Consider the following 20619-nt stretch of genomic DNA (forward strand, 5'->3'; position numbering starts at 1 on the left):
TATAATTTAATGTAGGATTTGGTGGTGAATGACAAACTTGATCCTCAATCTGAAGTTCAGTATGAAATACAGCCAAGCAGGCAACATTTAACGTATTTGTCATCAAAGGAAAACGACAGCAGAAGTCATATTAAAGCAGAACAGGAGTTCAAAGGTTCTCTTCCTGTCGCATCTGTCCATTGTCCTCTTTCATATTCAGACCACCCACCTGCTGTTGAGTCTGTTGCTATGAAGCATCCCCCGTCTATTTCAGAATACCCACCTGGTTGTGAGCCCGCTTATAGGAAACATTCCCTGTCCTCTTTGGATCGCCCACCTGGAAGTGAGCCTGTTGCTGAGAAGCGTCCTCTATCTTCTGCTAATTGCTCACCCAGTTTTCAGACTGCTTCTAGGAATCGTTCATTCTACTCTTCAGAATGTCTACCCGGTTTTGAATTTGCTGCTGAGCATTCTCTGCTGCCCTCTTCAGTTCATCCACACAAACATGTGGTGTCTGTACCGTTCCAGGTAATGATGATTAATTTTGCATGGTTACAATTTTAACTGAATTGCTTGGATGCATTAAAGGAATTTTAACATGTGTATTCTCAGAAAAAGTTGAAATGATGTACAATATATTATAATTTGATGTAGGATTCGGTGCTGAAGGAGAAGGTTGGCCTTCAACCTGAAGTTCAGCATGAAATACAGCCAAGCAGGCAACATTCAGCTTATTTGTCATCAAACAAAGATGACAGAAGAAGTCATAATAAAGCAAACCATGCTTATGAGTCTGTTGCTATGAAGCCTCCCCTGTCTATTTCAGAATACCCACCTGGTTGTGAGCCTGATTTTGGGAATCATTCCCTGCCCTCCTCAGATCACCCACCTGGTAGTGAGCCTGCTGCTGAGAAGTATCCTTTGTCTGCTACACATTGCTCACCCAGTTTTAAGTCTGCTTCTGGGAATTGTTCTCTCTCTTCTTCAGATTGTCCACCCAGTTTTAAGCTTACTGCTGAGAATTCTCTGCTGTCCTCATCAGTTCGCGCACCTGAACAGGTCCAGGTAATGATGATTAATTTTGTAGGTGTACAATTTTCACTGAACTGCTTGGGAACCTTAAAATGAATTTTTAAGGTATGCGTTCTCAAAAAACATAAAATGATGTAGAATATGTTATACTTGATGTAGGATTTGGTGATGAAGGATAAACTTAACCCTCCACTTGAAATTCAGCATGAAGTACAGCCAAACAGGCATTGCTCAGCTTATTTGCCATCAAGAGAAGATGACAGTTGTGGAAGTCATACTAAAGCAGACCATGCTCATGAGAGCAGAGAGTTCAAATGCTCTTATTCTTTTGCGTCTATGCATTGCCCCCCTTCATCTTCAGACCGTACAACTGCTGCTGAGCCTGTTGCTATGAAGCCTCCCCTGTCTAATTCAGAATACCCTTCGGGTTTGGAGCCTTCTTTTGGGAAACATTCCTTACCCTTTTCAGATTGTCTAACTGGTAGTGAGCATACTGCTGAGAAACATTCTCTGTTTTCTAAACAAATCTCTCCTGGTTCTGAGCATGCTTCTGGGATTGGTTCACTCTCCTCATCAGATCATCCACCCAGTTTTGAGCTTGGTGCTGAGAAATCTCAGCTGCCCTCTTCAGTTCATTCAGTCAAACGTCTGGTATCGGAGCACCTCCAGGTAATGATGATTAATTTTGTAGGTTCAGAATTGAACTGAATTGTTCAGGCATGTAAAGGAATTTTAGGGTATGCATTCTCAGGAAAAGTGAAATGATGTAGAATATAATTGAACTTAGGATTCTATGATGCAGGACAAAAGTGACCTTGAACGCGAAGTACAAAATGAAATACGGACAAGCAAACAACGTTCAGCTTATTTTTCAGCAAGAGAAAATGACAGCAGAAGTCATCTTAAAACAGACCATGCTTATGGGAGCAGGAAATTCAATCGATCTTGTTCTTTTGCACCTATTAATCACCCTTTTTCATTTTCAGATCACCCACCTTCTGTTGAGACTGTTACAATGAAACCTTCCCAGTGTGATTCAGAATACCCACCCATTTCTGGGAATCACTCACTCTCCTCTGCAGATTCTCCACCCAGTGTTGAGCTTGCTGCTGAGAAATCTCTGCGGACATCTTCAGTCCGTCCAATCAAACATCTGGTAATGATGATTAATTTTGTAGGTTACAATTCAATTTTAACTGAATTGCTTGGTTATGTTTAAAGGAATTATAAGAATGTGTTATCAGAAAACTGAAATTTAGAATATAATTTTATGCGGGATTTGGTTATGTAGGACCAACTTGAATTTCAGAATGAAATAGAGAAAAGCAGGCAACACTCACCTTATTTGTCATCAACAAAGGATAGCAGCAGAAGTCATCTTAAAAGAGACCATGCTTATAGAAGCAGTAGAAGCGGTGAGTTCAAACGCTCTCGTTCTCTTGTATCCATGAACACAGATGTACACAGGACTAGAAATTCACCCTGGATGTGGAAGAGCAAGAGTTTCAAAGAAGAGCTTTACAATTATAGTAGTAGGAGGAGAAAGGAAGATAGGAGAGAATGGGATACTTGCAGTTATATAGAAAAAGGAGACGACAGAGAAGCGGATAAAAGCAGCAAGAGAGAAAAGGAAATTAGGAGAAAGAGGGATAGAAGCATTAGTAGAGAATTGGGAGATGCCAGGAAAAAGGGTAGAAGCAGTAATAGAGAAATTGAAAGTAAAAGAGACAGGGGTAGCAGCTGTAGCAAAGAAAGGGAAGACATGAGAGAGAAGGGTAAAAACAGTAGTTGGGAAAAACAAGATATGAGGAAGGTGGACAAAGAATATGCACAAAGAGAAAATGGAGCAAGGGATAGTGGGCATCATAGCCATCGTAACAGGTATTCAGGAACCATGAGGCACAAGGAGCATGAGAAAAATTCTAGCAGTTTCTCCTATGGCAATTCACATTCAGAATCAACTACACAGTCCTCACCTTCAAGAGAAAATGGAAAGAAAGAGGCTACAGGGAATCTATTGTCTTGTCAACAGGTTAAGTTACCCAATTTGGATTCCTCTATTGTACATTCTAGGTACAAAAAGCCAACAGCAGACAAAGATTCTGAAAGTGGAGAAAATGATATCACTGACACTGTTTATAAAGCAAAGGCCCCAGTGAATGATTATCATGATAGATCATGCAATGGGGAAATTTATTCTGCACAATTGATGAACTCTGAGACTTGCTCACTGGAAGTCAAAAAGAAAGTTTCCAAGATTAAATCGAATGAAATTGCAGCAGATGATGATCATGCTTCTTCGCAGGATTTAAATAAATTAACTGCCTGCAATCTCAAATTTTCAGATGAGAACTGTTGTGGTGAAACAACTTGTTCAGTACCTATACACGCCAATATATCTACACACCCCAATATTTCAGATCCTATGAATTCAAGGAATGATAATGTGTCAAACTTTCGACAAGGAGAACATGTGATTCCAGAAGTGAGAAACTGGTGCAATGGTTCAAGCTCAATGCTGGCTAGTGCCAATTCACTAAAATGCCTTCAATTATTTCCTTCTAAGGATGGTGATTGTGGACAGGGTGAGTCCAGTGCAAATGACTGGGACTTCAACCTTGAACAAGGGCATGGGCAATGGACTTCAACTAGCGAGACATTGTCACTACTTGAGCAATCTTCATTGCAAAGGCCCTATAATTTTATGCTTGATGATGGTGCTAGTACTTCCAGGTCTATGTCAATTTATGATGATTCTATGGAGGGAATTTCTACTGTTTTGAGTCTTTCAATTCCTCAGTATAGAAAGCAAGGAAATACTTGGGTGAAAGTTACAGAAGACATTGAACAATCGGATGAAAATGATGCAGTTGTGAAACTTAAACTCTCACTGTAATCCTGAGACTGAGGCAAAGGTGTATGCAGTATGTACATTACATGGAATGAAATTTGTTAATACATTGACTGTTATTTTTGGTCATAACATTATGGACTTGGATGAATTGTACGTTAGATAATCTTGTATCATTTTAAAGGTTCTTCAATTAGAGCTGAATCAACTGGTTAGCCTGGCTATTGTGGAAGCCATGGCATGACATTGGTTTTATGTTTTTTCAATCTTAGCAATGAGCTTTTACTAAATATACACTTCTTGCATACACAGTTACATGTCTGACTCTGTGTTTGAAAACAAGTTGTGTTCAATAATAGTATTGTAATTTGCGAGTGGGGAACATTTACATTTTTTGTGATGTGACAGAAGGCATGTCTATTTAATTTCATTAGATGCTGTATTTTCCCTTTCAATTTCATTATAGTCAGGTACATGGATCTGGTAGTTAGTGCCCAACAGTGAAGGCTTACATGGATATTAAGCCTTTTGCATGAGCATGGTGAATTCTGATGTTCTCTGAAGCAAAACTGTTCCAGGGAACTTGGAACTTACTTCAATGAATTTGAGCACACAATGTCAATTTTGACTTCTCTGGAAGGCCTCACTGCAGAACAGTTCAGTTGAATGTTTTTGAAGATCACCGATTTAATACAAAAGCTATTGTAAATTTGATGTTCTCTTTTCGGTCAATGATGGAACCTTTCTATGTTACAACTGGAATTGTAATAGCTGGTTTACGAATTAAAATGGCTGTCTTCTGTTTGCAGAGGTAAGAATAGATGGGAGGCGATTGAACAAGAATTGTTGCGCAGGGCTACAATATATCTGGCCTGTTGTACCAAAAACAAACCTTATATTCGTGCAATGACCTGCCAATACATGCTAGTTTATACAACATGCCCTTGGAATAATTGGAACAATAAGGGCTTACCCTGTTTATACAACATGCACTTGTCGTTGCCAACCAGTCAGGAACTTGAACAGAGAAGGAAAAATTTTCATTGGTGCAATTTGCTTCGTTTATTACCTCTTGGAAGTGGTTACCAATTGTATTCTTTTAGAAGTCCTTGGATTTTTTGTCTTTGAATGTCTACGGTTCACAATTTAGGCACTTTGAACTTGTCACTGCCTTACTCCTTTTCACTCTTCCTGCCAGGATTTGCACCTGGGTCGTTTTTATGACGAGCATTCCAACTTAACTCTAGGCCACAGTCCGATGAATTTTCTTTCATAAATCAATACCTCAACAGTTTGTTAGGTTGAAATTTGTTGATCACATACCACAAGTGAAGTGCATTTACAACCGGTTTGATATTAGGTGACTATGATAATACAGAGCCTTGTAAGCATATCCATTTGACAGGCTGCATGGTATACAATATGAAGAATGGACTTAGGGCATACAGTAGTTCTGAACAACTTTCAGTTAATGTACTCCAAGGAAGAGCCATAAGTTGAATATGAGACTGCTGAATTTATAACAGATCATCTTATGGGTCCCTATCTTAAGCAACTTCCACCCAACTATTTTCTGCCTTTTTGATATTAAGACATTAAAAGACTAATAATGAATCATCACTGATTGACTGGACTAAGTGGTAAACTGTTTTTTTTTTGAGAATCACCAGTAATTATCTTGGACTCAAATATTTGCACCATTGTTAAGCATAAACGCACAGGGGTGCCTTAGCAATAAGTTCACTCCAATAGGGACAGTGTCTCTCTATTCAGAGTCCATTGCCCAAACCTAGTTCAAGATTGCAAGTCTTAGTCATTTACAGCTGTTTCACTGGATTAATGATCTCTATTCGCAACTGGAGCCTGGAAACAATGAGTGGCATTTAAATGAATTGGTACTAGCCAACCTTGAACTCGAAACAGTGCATCATTTTCTCTCTTCTAACATCTCCTTGTCCTAAGTAAACCATACTCAGTTCTTGAATACATTAGATCCAAATTATTTGGACTGCCTTGTTTCTCGACAAGTTTCTTCACCACAAGACTCTGATCTGAATACGTGAGAAAGCAGTTGAAAAAGCAGTTAAATTTATTTTAACCCCAAAGGAGTATGCTCTTCATCTGAGGAATTTTAATTTGATTTAGTGTTTTTTCCGTTTTTTAATTAGACTTCTAGCTAGCGACTCTTGGATTTGTGGAGAGTATTTTTCTCTATTGCAAAATCTATCATGCTCATCATTCACTGGGGCTTTTGATACCTTGTGATATCATTTTCTCCACTTTAGAATTTTTTTTTTAATGATGACCTGTACCTAGAATTCTACAACAGGGGAAACCTGAGTTTGGAATAATTTACCTGTCGATGAGACAAAAATTTCCTTGCAGCCTTTTTTTATTTTCCTCTGGAATGCGAGGACTGCTATTCTAAATAAGTCAGTAGGGAGTTATGATCTGTTGTTGATTTTAAATATAAATTTAGGAAAATTATGATTCATTGATCATCCATGGTTTATTAATCATCTCTTTTTTTTCAATTACTGATCCCTTTGTTTATTTTATATTTTAAAACAATCAATTTCATATTCCTAATTTCTAATTCCTTTATCTATTTATTTATTAAATAATCAACTTTATATCCCTATATCTATTTTTTATTTTAAAATAATCAATATCATATTTTTATATTTTTTATTTTAAAATAATTAACTTCATTTTATATTTTAAAATAACCAATTTCATATTCCTAATTTCTAATTCCTTTGTCTATTTTTTATTTTATTTTAAAATAATTTCAACTTTATATTCCTATATCGATTTTTTTTTTTTTTTAATTTTAAAATAATCAACTTCATATTCCTATATTCTATAATCTAGAACTGAAAAATGGTTGATTTTAAAATAATCAACTTTATATTCGTATTTCTATTTTGTATTTTAAAATAATCAACTTTATATATATTAAAATAAAAAACATATTTTTTTATATAAAATCAATGCACATACTTTTTCTCGTAAAAATATTCGACATATGTATATTTTAACTCACTAATTAGCAATAAAACAAAATTCCATTTATATATATAATTATTTTTTGTCCTTTTATATCGGGCTTAATGGTTAATAGCATGTCTTTCCTTTAAGAGGTTACAGGTTCAAAACCAGAGGTAGAGTATGTATGCCTTCGTAGACTTAGCAGTCAAATCATTGCGGGGAGGTAGATCCCTTGTCCCACAAACAAAGAGGTCTCATATACCAATTTAATGTTTGGCTTGACTGTGACTTTAAAAATAGATATTATTATTATTATTATCAAAATGAATATAAATACAAAATTAAATATACATATAATATATGCTAATTATAAAATTGATGTAAATATAAAAATGAATATAATATTTTGTAGTATTTTATATTATTGTTTTTATTTTTTTTTTTTTTTCATAAAATTTTATATTATTGTTTCTTACGATAACATCTTTACAAGATTTGAGAGTTCTCGCACATTTTCATTAATACATATTTATATATAACATGTTATTTTCTATTATTGTTCTTTATTCTAACAGTTTTACAAGATGGGGAGTTTTCTTAATTTTAACTTTTATATAAATTTATTGTATATTTTTTTTAATGGGAAGCCAAATCCTATTAACATACATATTAGGGATTTATGATGTTTTTATAATTTTTTGGCTTATAATTAAATTATATGAATTAGTAAGTATAGGAATCAATAGTAAATTGGATGTAGTTTAAATAGTCGAGAAAATGTTGTTTTCGTAATTACATGGATCAATTCCAGCATGTGATGTATTATAATAAATATATTTTTTAATAGTTTTTAATATTTTTTGAAAATTATATCTTTATAATGGTTTCAAATTTTATAATTTAAATATCTATCTCTAAAATCTAAAAACATATATATTTGGCATATAAAATATACATATATTTTTTCAACTAAAAGAACACATAAATTGATAGTATTATAAACACTCTACATAACTAACAAAATCGAAAAAAAAAAAAAAAAACATTTGAGAATTTAATCCATGAATAGAAGCACAGCCCCAAGGGTTAGCTCAGTTGGTTAAAAACCGTGCCTCGCCATTGGGAAGTCATGGGGTCCAATCCACCCGAAGCCCTTGGGGTCAGGGCTTGCAATAGACCGAGGAGCGATTTAGCCTAGCTATCACCCAGATTTTTCAGTGGACGTAGCGATCACTCACTGACCAGGATGCTCGTGAACCACAAGCAAAAAGAATCCATGAATAGAAGCACACCACTAAGATCATAGATTTTAACACTTCAGAATTGTAGTTTTAAAACTTCAACTTTGCTATCTATCAACGTGGCTTTTGATTCGGATTTGGATCAACTTGATTTCAATGATTTGGTTTTCAAATAAAAATATTAAATAATTAAGTTTTAATGACAAATTATACAGAAACCTGTAGTCGTGTATCAGCAGATGAGAAAAGGAACAGAGCCCTCTGATTATTAACCCGCGTAACAAAAGGGATGTCTGCGGACCTAACGCAGTAAATGATCCAGCTAAGTTTCGATACGATATGAAGTCATCAGCTTAATGCATAAATAATGTTTCCGAGGGAAATACGTATAATGATCTTGTTTTGGTTCATGGTGTGCTATTTCTGAGGATAAATCAGAGCCTGAAACAGCAGATATTGTTCAAAGTAAGGTGCCAAACTGTTAAAAGGAAAAAAAAAACCAGCATGCTCTTGTTTCCTCTGCTGTTTGTTGATGCTTTTCGATTTTGATATAATCCAGGAGAGGTGATTTTGATTGCTGGTGCACTTTCTGATTTCATCCAATGAACTGACATAGGATCACTAAATCAATGCCATGCAAATGCTGTTTCTTCCTACGTTGGTCATGGCTTTCAAAATGGTCAAAATGGGGATGTTTGAGCATATTGTAGACCTGATTCAGAAAAGCATCTACAACCCTTGAAAGATCAGTTGTACCAGCACCATATTTCAGATTCAATTTTCCTTTTCTTTTCTTTGGCTGTGGTTTATGATAATGAAACGCCAGAGTTATTTATATACAAAGCAACTTTCTTTGGAATAAATAGCATTTGTTAATGCATCAGCTGAGACATAAAAATGCAGCTCCAGCCGGTTGAAAAGGCATAGGGATGGGTATAGGCATATTGAAGGTATTTTTTTATGTGGGTTATGGATCTCGGAGATGAGTACATTCAAGGTATTTATTTATTTATGTGGTTTATGAATTTTGGATATTAGTAATTATAATTTTCACAAAATATTTGTATTACTTTATGTATATATCTGTTTAGTATCTGTACTAAATAGATGATCAATCATGGACCATGACTCTGGACCATAACTCTTAAAGTGTCATAACTCTTAAAGTGCTGAGAAAATTAAACTTATAACTTTTTGATAACAAAAATACTCTATCTACAAAAATTAAACCAATTAAACTAACTCTTAAAACTATATTCAAACCACCTTACAACACATTTACTTACATTTAAAATCCGGTACTCCTTATTTGTTTCTGCATCACACTTGCATTTGAAGTCCCATGCCCCTTTATTTGTTTCTACCGCTAAAATAAGATCAAGCCAGCTCAGATCAACCTATTCAAGTGGGCAGCTATGATCCCTTTACTTACTTTTAGAGTGCAGGCTTATTGGTGGGACTTAACAGTAAAGGATTTGAGGCAGTTGGTGAAAGGTTAGAGTGATGAGGTGAGGAGGTGACTCGGCTCGTTCGGGGTGGACTTGGATGGTTCAGGGTGGTTTGGGTCGGTTTGATACAAATTGGCCCAAACTGTTACCTTGAGCTTAATTGATTCGATTATCTATCAATTCTGTTGGATTGACCAATTCCAAGTCAAACGGATTCGAGTTTTAAACCTATGATTGCTATATTTCAACTATAGAGATTCAACATATTCAAAGACACCATACTTAGAATTCTTGACTCTTTGTCAGGAATCTCGTGGTCATTCAATGGTGGGATACTCGTTAGGTTTTCCATCAAAAATATCCAATCAAATATAGAAGTAGTTCGAAGAATATTTGTTTCACCATTGACGACTTGCAACCATTACACAATTTCATTGCCCCAACCTAGCACTTACTAATGATTATGGAGCCTCAGGGGCCATTAATATTCACATCCTCAAAATTAATCATGGGCATTAAAAGCCCACTAATATTCAAAATTCCAGGGTTATCTTGTTTATTTGCATCATTTTTAATGATGGGAATATAGGAAATTATGTTTTAGTTTATAAGCAATTTTATATGTAAATTGTTTTATTGGTGTGGTTGTTGGTTTTTTTAATTATGGTTTATTATAGCAATTTACCTTTATTATTAATTAAATTAATTAAAATTTCAATTTATCTTACTAAGTTAACATGTTATTATTAATTAAATTAATTAAAATAATGAAAATATTAATTTATTTTATTAAGTTAATATAAACTATAAGGTTTTATTATTTTTCATTTAAATAGGAGTTTTTTATTTTTTATTATCAAATTTTATATATTAATGAAATATTATTTTCAATTGATAAAGAATTAGTTAAAGAATAATGTTGTAGTTGCAATCCAATCTTAGATGTGTCTCAAATATTTTTGTAACTTTAACATTTCTTTTTTGTTTAAGCTTTATTCTTATATTATTTGTTGTTTTTTTTCCTATCATATTTAAGCTTTATTCCTCGTATTTAAATAGCATGCCAATTTGCATCTAGGTATATTATAAGTGGCATTAGAGCATGCATTTGATCTATAAAAAAATGATATATAGAGAAAACAACATTTTATTTGGATGTTACATTGAGCTGTTATTTCTTTATATTAAAAAGTATCAATGAAAAATAACTGAGAAATATATGATCTTATTATTGAACCAAGACCTTAAAAAGTAAACCAACAGATATATAATCTCATTATCATGGTCTTCAAGAAGCTTTTCAACATGAATCCTTGAAATTGATATCACACTTACAGAGCTACACAAGCTCTCAATTCACCATGATACCAATGAGACAACCCAGAGAAATATAACTTCAATTGTGAACCAAGAACCAAACAAAGTGAACCAACAAACATATGATATCAATATCTAATAATAGAAAACCAATAGATATATGATCTCAAATTTGAATCAAGGATTGAAAAGTGAACCAACAAATATATCATCTTAATACACACTTATAGATCCTTACGATGAATAACCACTCATAATTTTTGAATTCTCCCTTTCAAAACAATCCAAAATGTTGTCTATTCAAGTATCCTATCTTCAACTAAGCATAATTTCCAATTGGAGTGTTTGTTTGTTGTGCCATTTATTTAGGAAAGGAGATACACACATATTTTCAATTGGTGGGATTTGATGGGATTTTAAGAAGTGAGAGAAATCATTATTCTTTTTAGCATCAAAAACTTAACAAAGGAAGAAATTGTCACAACTTTCAATAATGTGAAGAAAATGAATGGGAGAAATTGTTGCAAGTTTCAATAAGTTAATAAAATTTATTGTCAATTTTTACTATTTGAAAAAGAAATCCAAATCTAATTTCTCTAGAAATCTTAAATTTGGATTTTTGTATAGGAGATCCATTGCATATTAGCTGTATTTTATTCTTTTATCGAACCATGACTAGGAAAAATGGTATAAAAAAGAGCATGTCATAGTTAAATAACTTTGGTTATGCCAAATTACCAATTTCAAAATGCCTTTTATTTAAGATATTTTAATAGTTTTGCCACCACATTTAACCCCAACCTCAATCTTGACAATCTTTATGTCATTGGAAAACCCTTGAAGAGATTAACAACTTAGTTGAGTTATTTTTTTTTGTTCTTGTTTCAAAACAATTTTTTTTATTTGCTTTTTACTTATTTATTTGTTTGTTTAAAATTGGTTGGTTTTTAAAATACCAAAAAACGAATCTTTTAACATTAAAAAAATATTTTGTAAAATTTTCATAATTTTTTACCTTGATCTCTATTTTGGGAACTCTTTGGATCATTAGGGAAAATTGAAGAGACATAAAACTTTTCTATTACACACATTTCACATTTTTGCATAGATGTCTTTGATTTCCAAAAAATCAAATCATGTTTTGGTTGATGTGATACATTTTGAGGTTGATGATTTCTTAGAAAATTCTTGGAAATGGTGGGGAATCCATGTGATCTAGGTGGAAAATGATTATATGTCTTGACAATATATCAACCTACCTAATACATTACTAGAGCACCATATATATGACTACCCATTAATGGTCCACATTGACCCCCTAATGGCTAGGCTGCTCACTTAGAGCCAACAAGTACAATTTGATCCCCATGTTAACAATAGTTTTAAGGGAGGTTGGACCCACACTGTGCACTAAAACAAGAGTAGTGGACCATAAAAGGGCCTAACTCGATAAAAACCTAATGGTAGCGACTCCTAGTAGGCATATGATTCCTCTAGTTGAAATGATAGTGCTTCAATAGGTCTCAAGGATGATAGATAAACTGCCATGGATATTCCACTGGACAGTTTGTCACAATAGATATAATAAAACTATATTTAAAATATGAAATTCTACATTATTACAGTGTTATTAGATTCTTGGATCTGTAGTTTATTGTTAATAATGCATGCATGCAAATTGAAATTATGTAGAAAATAGAGAACAAAAAAATAAAAGCTCACACACATATTTGCAACAAGATATGCTTTGGAAAATCCTTTTGGGAGAAAAACCCAACTGTAAGGTGAGGCCACTCCACTCTCTTTCTATGAATGAAAACATGGCTACAAGTACAAAAAGTATGGCCAGTGGCCCGAGGGCTGCTATAATGCACAAATCATCTTTATGTGGTCTACCTCTTATCCCTCTTGACTAGTTTTGCTAAACTATGGAACAAATGCACTCGAAAGAATGAAATCCATTTTCCTCCTAGTGGCCCGGTTATAACACAACGTGATAGCCTACTAGTGGTTAGGTTTGACTATCTCAACTCTTAACTAAAGTTACAATATAGACTCTTCTAGAGTCTTCTACATCAGAATCACGTGGCTAGCTCTTTTTCCGTGAATAATGGGGGCCGACGTGGCATCCTCTCAAATTATGGTGATGAAAACAAGAAGGTCAACTTCTGAGTGGCATAATTTTCACATAAGGACTCTGATTTACGTGATTCTTGCACTGTTGGAAAGGTGTCTATGTGAAACGGTGCAGAATCAAAGCGACAAAATTTTACCCCCCAAAAACCATCAACTGGTCCCTCAAAATGCTCTCGGAAGGTTTCAGATGTTGTTTTGCCAAATAGGGTCCCACTGGTAAAAATGGTCACATGAGTTGATTCCTTCACTTTTTCTACTCTGAAAGCATCGAGATGGATGAAAAATAATATAATCATCCAATCCAGATCACGTTTCCCCATTTTCGGAGGCTTTTAGTCCCCAAAAGATCCCACTGAATGAGGTGAGGAAATTTTCCTCCACCTTGTCTATGGTGTAATCACATTTCCCCATTTTTGGAGGCTTTTAGTCCCCAAAAGATCCCACTGAATGAGGTGAGGAAATTTTCCTCCACCTTGTCTATGGTGTACCATTTAGCTTTTCCTATAAGTTGTCCTTTCAAGCCAATCTGCCAAAGGTCATGCTACCCCGATCATGAAGTTTTGGATCTCTTATGCAAAATTGTATCTTCTGTCAACTTTTCCTGAGCATTTGGTGCCAAATTCTCCACAAATGGTAGGATCTATTCCTCTTTTTGATCTGACATGGAAGGCTCATAGAGTTTCAAATTCTCTACATTCACAATTGAGTAAATGTGCATATATGGTGGTGAATTGAGTCGATAGGCATTATCACTCACTTTTTCTTACCAAACCCCTGCAACCTCTCCTTGTTCAACTGTAGCCATGCTTTGTCTCCCTCCTTAGACGATTTCTCTATTTTATGCTAATCATGCTTGGCATTATATTTCTCTTGTGACTTCGACAATGTATCTTGTACATGTATACGAATCTACCTTATTTTCTCTATAATTTTTCAGCCCTCAAGGTGTCTCCTATAAGATCTTCCCTCACTTCTTGCTACCCATATGCAATGTACAAAGGTGAAGGCGACAAATATCCAAAACATGTTTCAAATGGGGACTTTCCTGTAGATGTGTGGACTGATTTGTTGTAATAATGTTGTATATATATTAGATTTTTATCCCACACCTTCAGATGCTTTTGGTTGTATACCCACATAAGCTGCACCAAAGTCTCGTTGACTAATTTTGTTTGTCCAGTTGTCTGTGGATGGAATGTTGTAGATATCTTCAACTTCATGTCCATACTATCCCATACTGTAGTCCAGAATGCATTAATAAATATTGTATCCTTGTTTGATACGATGCTCCTTGGTATCCCAAAGTGCAACCAAACTTGTCCAAAAAACAAATTTGCTTCTTCTTGCCTAATGACGACATTTTTAAATGGCATCAGAACACACATCTTGTTGAACCTATGAACTACCACGAACATGTAGTTATGTCCTTTCTTGGTTGTTGGTAAACCTCCCACAAATTCCATGGAAATGCTTTCCCAAGAATGACTGGGTACAAATAAGGGGATGATATAGAACTAATTTCCTATTGCTAGGTTTGTTGGTACAACAAAGCATGCATCCTCTTATGAACCTAGCTACCTATTGCATTTTGGGCCAATAAACATACCTCCGCAAGTTGGCCAAGATCTTCCCTACACTAAAGTGCCGTACAACCTTGAAGGTGCGAGCCTCTCTAATTAGCTGCAAGTGTTCACCTTTAGGAACAAATAGCTTATCCAACCTGTAGAGTAACCCATCGTGGATATGGTAGTCAATGGTGTTGTCGCCATTGTGCACATGACTCCGACTCTGCAATTGCTGAAACACCTCCTTGAATTCATCTTCCTATGAATATGCTTCTTTGTATGCATCATGGCTGAATGGCCCCATGTGCACAAGAGTTCCAAAAGCCATGATCTTTGGCGTGGGTGGCCTTGAAATAATGCCAACCAACTTGTTTGTGTTGCATTTCTTGTACTTGATCTCAAAATGAAACTGTTGCAGAAAACCCATCCACTTGTAATACATGGTCCGGTGTAGCTTAATATGGGCTTGCAAGTACTATAGTGGCCGGTTATATATGTGGATTGTTGTCTCCTTTCCCATCAGATAATGCTTCCACTTCTTCACAACTTGCACCAGGGGATAAAGCTCCTTATCATGGGTAGGGTAGTTAAGAACTGCCCCATGAAATACTTCAGAATGGTAGCATACATGCCTTCCTCCCTGCATCAAGACTTCTCCCATAACATGCCCATTAACATCTGTCTCCACTTCAAAGCTATGTTGTAAGTTAGGTAATGCCAGAACTGGTGCTTGACTAGTTTTCTTCTTTAGCTCCTTGAAAGCCCTTTGCTGACCCTTTCTCCACTGGAAACTCTTGCCACTTGCTTTTATGGCGTGGAGTGGTGTTGTTATGGCTGAAAATGAGGCTATGGATTTCCTTAGGTGCTGTGCTGCCCCAATGGAATTCTTGACCTGAGAAACATTAATCGGCATTGACCATTTCAGGATGGCCTCCATATTGACAAGATGTATCTTTAACTCTCCTCTACCTATCACATACCCCAGATACACCAAAGACTGCTTTGGAAACTCACACTTCATGATATTTGCTAGCCACTGATGCTTCTTTAATGTCTCTAGCACCTGCATCAAATGAGAGATGTGCTCCTCCCAGGTAGCATTCTATACTAGTAAATAGACAATAAAAAATGAATCTATAAAAGGGCGTAATATATCATTATTTAATCTCATAAATGTAGCTGATGCATTACATAAGCCAAATGGCGTGAATAACCACTCATAGAAACCTTGCCAACTTTTGAAGGCTGTCTTCCAGCTATCTTCTTCTTTGACTCGAACCTGGTGATATTGAGACTTTAATTCTAGCTTGGTGAAGTATTTTCTTGCTGCAGTTGATCCAATATATCATCTGTCCTAGGCAGGGGGTACATGTTCTTGAGTGTGATTTTATTCAATGCCATGTAAGCTATACACATTTGCCAAGTCCCGTCCTTTGGCATAATGACGATGGGTGAACTACATGGTGATGTACTCGGTTGAATGACACCCTATTTTAGTAGCTTCTACAATTGTTTCTTTGCCTCACTTGCTTCTATAACAGACTACTTGTACAACCCAAATTTTGGCAATGGGGAGTTTGATAATAGTTGGATCTCATGCTTCACTTCCCTCTTACGTTGTAACCCTTTAGGATCTCAGAATACATCCTTTTATGCCTCTAGCAACTCTTCATGCTGTTGTTTCTTTTTCTTAATACACCCCTCCAGGGATGCCTTACCACTTACTGACTCTTCTACAGACTGATTTTCTCTTCAAAACAATAAAACATGCTTCTTGCTAGAACTAATCAATTTCTTGGATGGCACTTACTAGCGAAATTTTTGACTTGTGTTTATGCATATTGATGATGAACGATTTTCCATCGTTGATGAGCTGATACTGGTTGGTTCTCTGCATGAATATCTCATATCGCATGTTCATGCAAGGACTTCCAAACACGACTCCACATACATCAAGGTAACCACATCTTGTTCTACTTCATCAATAAAGTCAACATTGATAGGAAATGTTATCACAATTTTAGTCAATAGTTTTAAAGAGCTGGCAATGTTAGTGTTAACGTTGATTTGTAAAAAACAACGTTAAAGCGTTGATAGATAGAATATCAGTGTTATTGTAAGTTTTGAAAATAAAAATGCGCTAACAACTAGAGTAGCAGCACATTTTTGTAAAAATTGTCAGTTAAACGCTAACAACTGGAGTATCAGAGCCAAATGAAAAATCAAAATTTTATTTTATGTCCAAAATAATGCACTGATGGAGCACATGTTAGCAAAAACTCTGTTTTACTTTGTTTTTTCCCGTAAAAGGCAGTAACTTCAGGTGCGTACTCCGAACAGTTGGAAACAAAATTTTAAAAACCAAAAGAGGTTTTTTTTGGTAACGAGTTCATTTAAGAAAGGCTCTTTCATTTTTTACACGTGTAATGTTTTGAGAGATTCAAAGGGATATTTGAAGCATATTTTTCAAGATTTTGCAATTCAATTTTTTGTTGTTGTAGCCACTGTTTTAAAAATTAGTTTCTGAACAAATGGGGATGATTTTTTGAAAACAGAAAGAGATTTTTTTGAAAACAGGTCCATTAACAGAAGCCTCTCTCACAATTTTCACATATATCACGTTTTGAGAGTTTCAAATGGATCTTTGATACTTATTTTTCAGGAATTCGCCATAATTAATTTTTTGTATTTTTAGAAAAAACACCTAATCAGTTGGAGAGCCACCTCATCAATTTGACTTGTGGTCAAATATTATCTCCTTGATTATTTGATTTAGTAAGCTACAGATAGATGAAGAGGTTTGAAATCCATTATTTTTGGATCTTGAATAGTTTGTAAGTAGTCTTTAAAGACTATCATTTCTATAATGTACAAGGTCAGACTTTGGAGAGAAAAGCCTTGTATGTTGTGTATTTTTTTTCCAGAATTTAATGAAAAATATTTGAAACAAAGACATTGAGATTTTTTCTAGAGATTCATGTGTCAAATATTGTATTATGTTTTCTGGTTTTGTTTATCTTTCAATCTTTCATTGATGTGCTTCTTCTATATTGAAATGGAAGGCCATTGATATAGAATTCATGATATATGCTCTGTATCCATGATATCTTGTTACTCATACTTTAAACTGATAGGTTTATGCAGATTCATCATTTTTATGCTTTGCTTTAAGCTTTGAGTTTTTCCTGTTCATCCAACATATTTCCAAATTGTAAGTCTACAAGTATTTGGCTACCTTACCTCTGTGATTGTTTGTCTCTGTATTATTTACAAGATCCTAGTTATTTCATTATGAATCCATCACCCAATGGTGCTTATTTTTTCCCATACTCCAACCAAAACCAACAAATTTTACATTAATCTAGCCATAGAGCATTTAATAGACCTGCTCCTGTTGTGACCTAGGGTAGTTGAGTTTGAGGAGAGATCCCGCTCCACGTTGAAGGACCAACTTCAATCCCAAAGTGGTTAGAGGCTACCTTAGAGTTTTTCCCCCATAAACAGGGTTTCTTTGACTGATAAGATTTTGCACCGATGTCTGGGAGGGAAAATTTTCAAGAAAATATCCTGAAAGAACGACAATAATCAGATTTGACTTTTGATGGTGAACAAAGGTCAAACACAAGGCAATTGTGCACCATTCCCCTGATGACTCCATTGTCAAACAATCTGGAGTTCATGGTGACTCCACCGTCCAAAGAATTTGAAGCTTCAAAAATGTATTGATGACTCCATATCAAACGAGCGCTGATTAAGCAAATGTCAACAAAAAATTGTATTTTACTCTGTTTTTCTCGTAAAAGGCAGTAACTTTGGGTGCAAATTGTAAGCAATTGGAAACACATTTTTAAAAATAAAAAGAATTTTTTTTGTTAGAAGACTCATTTAAACCATATTATTTCAGATTTTACACAGGTGTAATGGTTTGAGATATTTAAAGGGATCTTTGAAGCCTATTTTTCAGGATTTTGCAATTCAACTTTTTCCTGTTCTAGTCACTGTTATAAAAACAAGTTTCCGAACAATTGAGGATTAATTTTTAAAAATTCAAAGAGGTTTTTTTCAGGAACAAGCCTATTAACAGAAACCTCTCTCATATTTTTCACATCTATCATAGTTTGAGAGTTTAGAATGGATATTTGAAGCCTATTTTTCAGGAATTCACTATAATTAATTTTTTCTAATTTTAGAAAAAACAATCAATTAGTTGGAGAGCCACTTCATCAATTCGAATTGGGATCAGATCTTATCTCACTGATTATTTGATTTAGTAAGATATAGATAGATGAAGATGTTTGAGATCCATTATTTTTGGATCTTGAACAATTTTCATGTAGTCTTTAAAGACTAACATTTCAGTAATGTACAAGGTTGGACTTTGGAGAGAAAAACCTTGTGTGTTGTGTATTTTTTCCAGAATTTAATGAAAAATCTTTGAAGCAGAGACATTAATATTTTTTTCAGAGGTTCATGTGTCAAATATTGCAATATGTTTTCTGGTTTTGTTTATCTTTCAATCTTTTATTGATGTGATTCTTCTATATTGAAATGGAAGGCCATTGATATAGAATTCATGATATATGCTCTGTATCAGTGATATTGTTACTCATACTTTTAGCTGATAGGATTATGCAAAATTGATGCTATGTTTTAAGCTTTGAGTGTTTCCTGCTCATCCTACATATTTGCAAATTGTAAGTCTACCAGTATTTGGCTACCTTGCCTCTATGATTGTTTGTCTATGTATTATTTCAAAGATCCTATTTATTTCATTATGGCTCCATCGCCCAATGGTGTTTCTTTTTTACCATACTCCAACCAACACCAACAAATTTTACATTAATTTGGCCATAGAGCATTTAATAGACCTGCTACCATTATGACCTAGGGTAGTTGAGTTTGAGGAGAGATCCCCCTCCAGATTGAAGGGCCAGGTTCAATCCCAAAGTGGTTAGAGTTTACCTTAGAATTTTTCCCCCAGATTTAGGGTTTTCTTTGAGTGATAACAAGAAATATAATTTTGTATTGTTTTTTTACCTTCAATTGTACATCCATTTTTACCCATCCTAGTGGATATGGGTTTGGATGATCACAAACTTAAAGATCCAACTCCCTGACTAGCTCTATTGCACTAAGATTTTCCTATGATCCTGAGTCAAAGAGAGCATTAATCTTTGTATCCTTGACCTATATCTTTATATGGGAGAGTTTGTCATTTCTTTCTGTTCGTGTTGCGGAAGGATACTCTTATTCAACTCCTTCTGCAATGACATACAAATGATATTCTCATCCACATCCAAGATGTTTTCAACTTGGTTTCTCGAATCAATGGGAATTAGATTCTTCTTCTTATTATCTTTATTTTTGTTCTTCGGGTTTAGTTCTGGATGCAACTTCCAATACTTCTCCTCTGTATGGTCATCAATGTTCAGGTGGTTGCAGTGGTTACTAGGATTTTTGCACTGGTGTGTTGTGGCTATCATCTTTTTATCTTTTCCCCCATTTTGCTTGTTCTTCCCCTCCCTAGAAGCATTTTTTTGCTCCTTCTACTTCGATCTAGTTGATGGTGCTCTCTTCAAGCCTATGTTCTCCAAGTATCATGCATGTACACAAACCTCATCCACTGATTTGGGCTTTAAAAACATCACTTTCTCCCATAGATGGTGGTGTACACTCTTCAAATACTTGAGGAATACATTTGGGTTCTTTGGGGAGACACCCAACATTCTAGCCATCTTTCTAAACTTTGTGGTTTATTCCTGGATGCTTTGCCCCAAATTTTTCCTGAAGTAGTGTCACTGTATCCACTGGTCCTCTACATACCTAATAGGATAAAAAAGTGACTTAATGAGGGTTTTTAAGTCATCCGACTTAGTCATTGGAGGCTCTTCCTCCAACCTCAGTGTCTCCATGTGGCTTTCCCACCAAGTTAGGGCATGGCCCTCTAATTTCAGCTGTGAAAATGAAATCTTCTATTCTTCCTCAATTTGATGGACAATGAAATACACTTCCAGTTGTTGCAACCAGTGATTCAGCTTCAGAGCATTGAACTTATCATA

General features: G+C 35.0%; 1 protein-coding gene across 4 annotated transcripts in view; it reads left to right on the top strand.

The window, feature by feature from the left end:
• The window catches only part of LOC149141746 (uncharacterized), a 132617-nt gene extending 128494 nt beyond the window's left edge, over positions 1-4123 (top strand). For all 4 annotated transcript variants that reach the window (XM_089448301.1, XM_089448300.1, XM_089448303.1 and 1 more), the window contains 5 exons: positions 16-507; positions 634-1044; positions 1171-1680; positions 1814-2167; positions 2303-4123. In XM_089448301.1, coding sequence (XP_089304427.1) covers positions 16-507; positions 634-1044; positions 1171-1680; positions 1814-2167; positions 2303-3907 — 3372 coding nt within the window. In that variant the 3' untranslated portion in view covers positions 3908-4123. The remainder of the gene's footprint in view (positions 1-15; positions 508-633; positions 1045-1170; positions 1681-1813; positions 2168-2302) is intronic.
• The last annotated feature ends 16496 nt before the right edge of the window (positions 4124-20619 follow it).

Source organism: Pinus tabuliformis, chromosome X (genome assembly GCF_031772625.1).
Source record: "Pinus tabuliformis cultivar Carrire ecotype Pingquan chromosome X, CPIR1, whole genome shotgun sequence".
NCBI lineage: Eukaryota > Viridiplantae > Streptophyta > Pinopsida > Pinales > Pinaceae > Pinus > Pinus tabuliformis.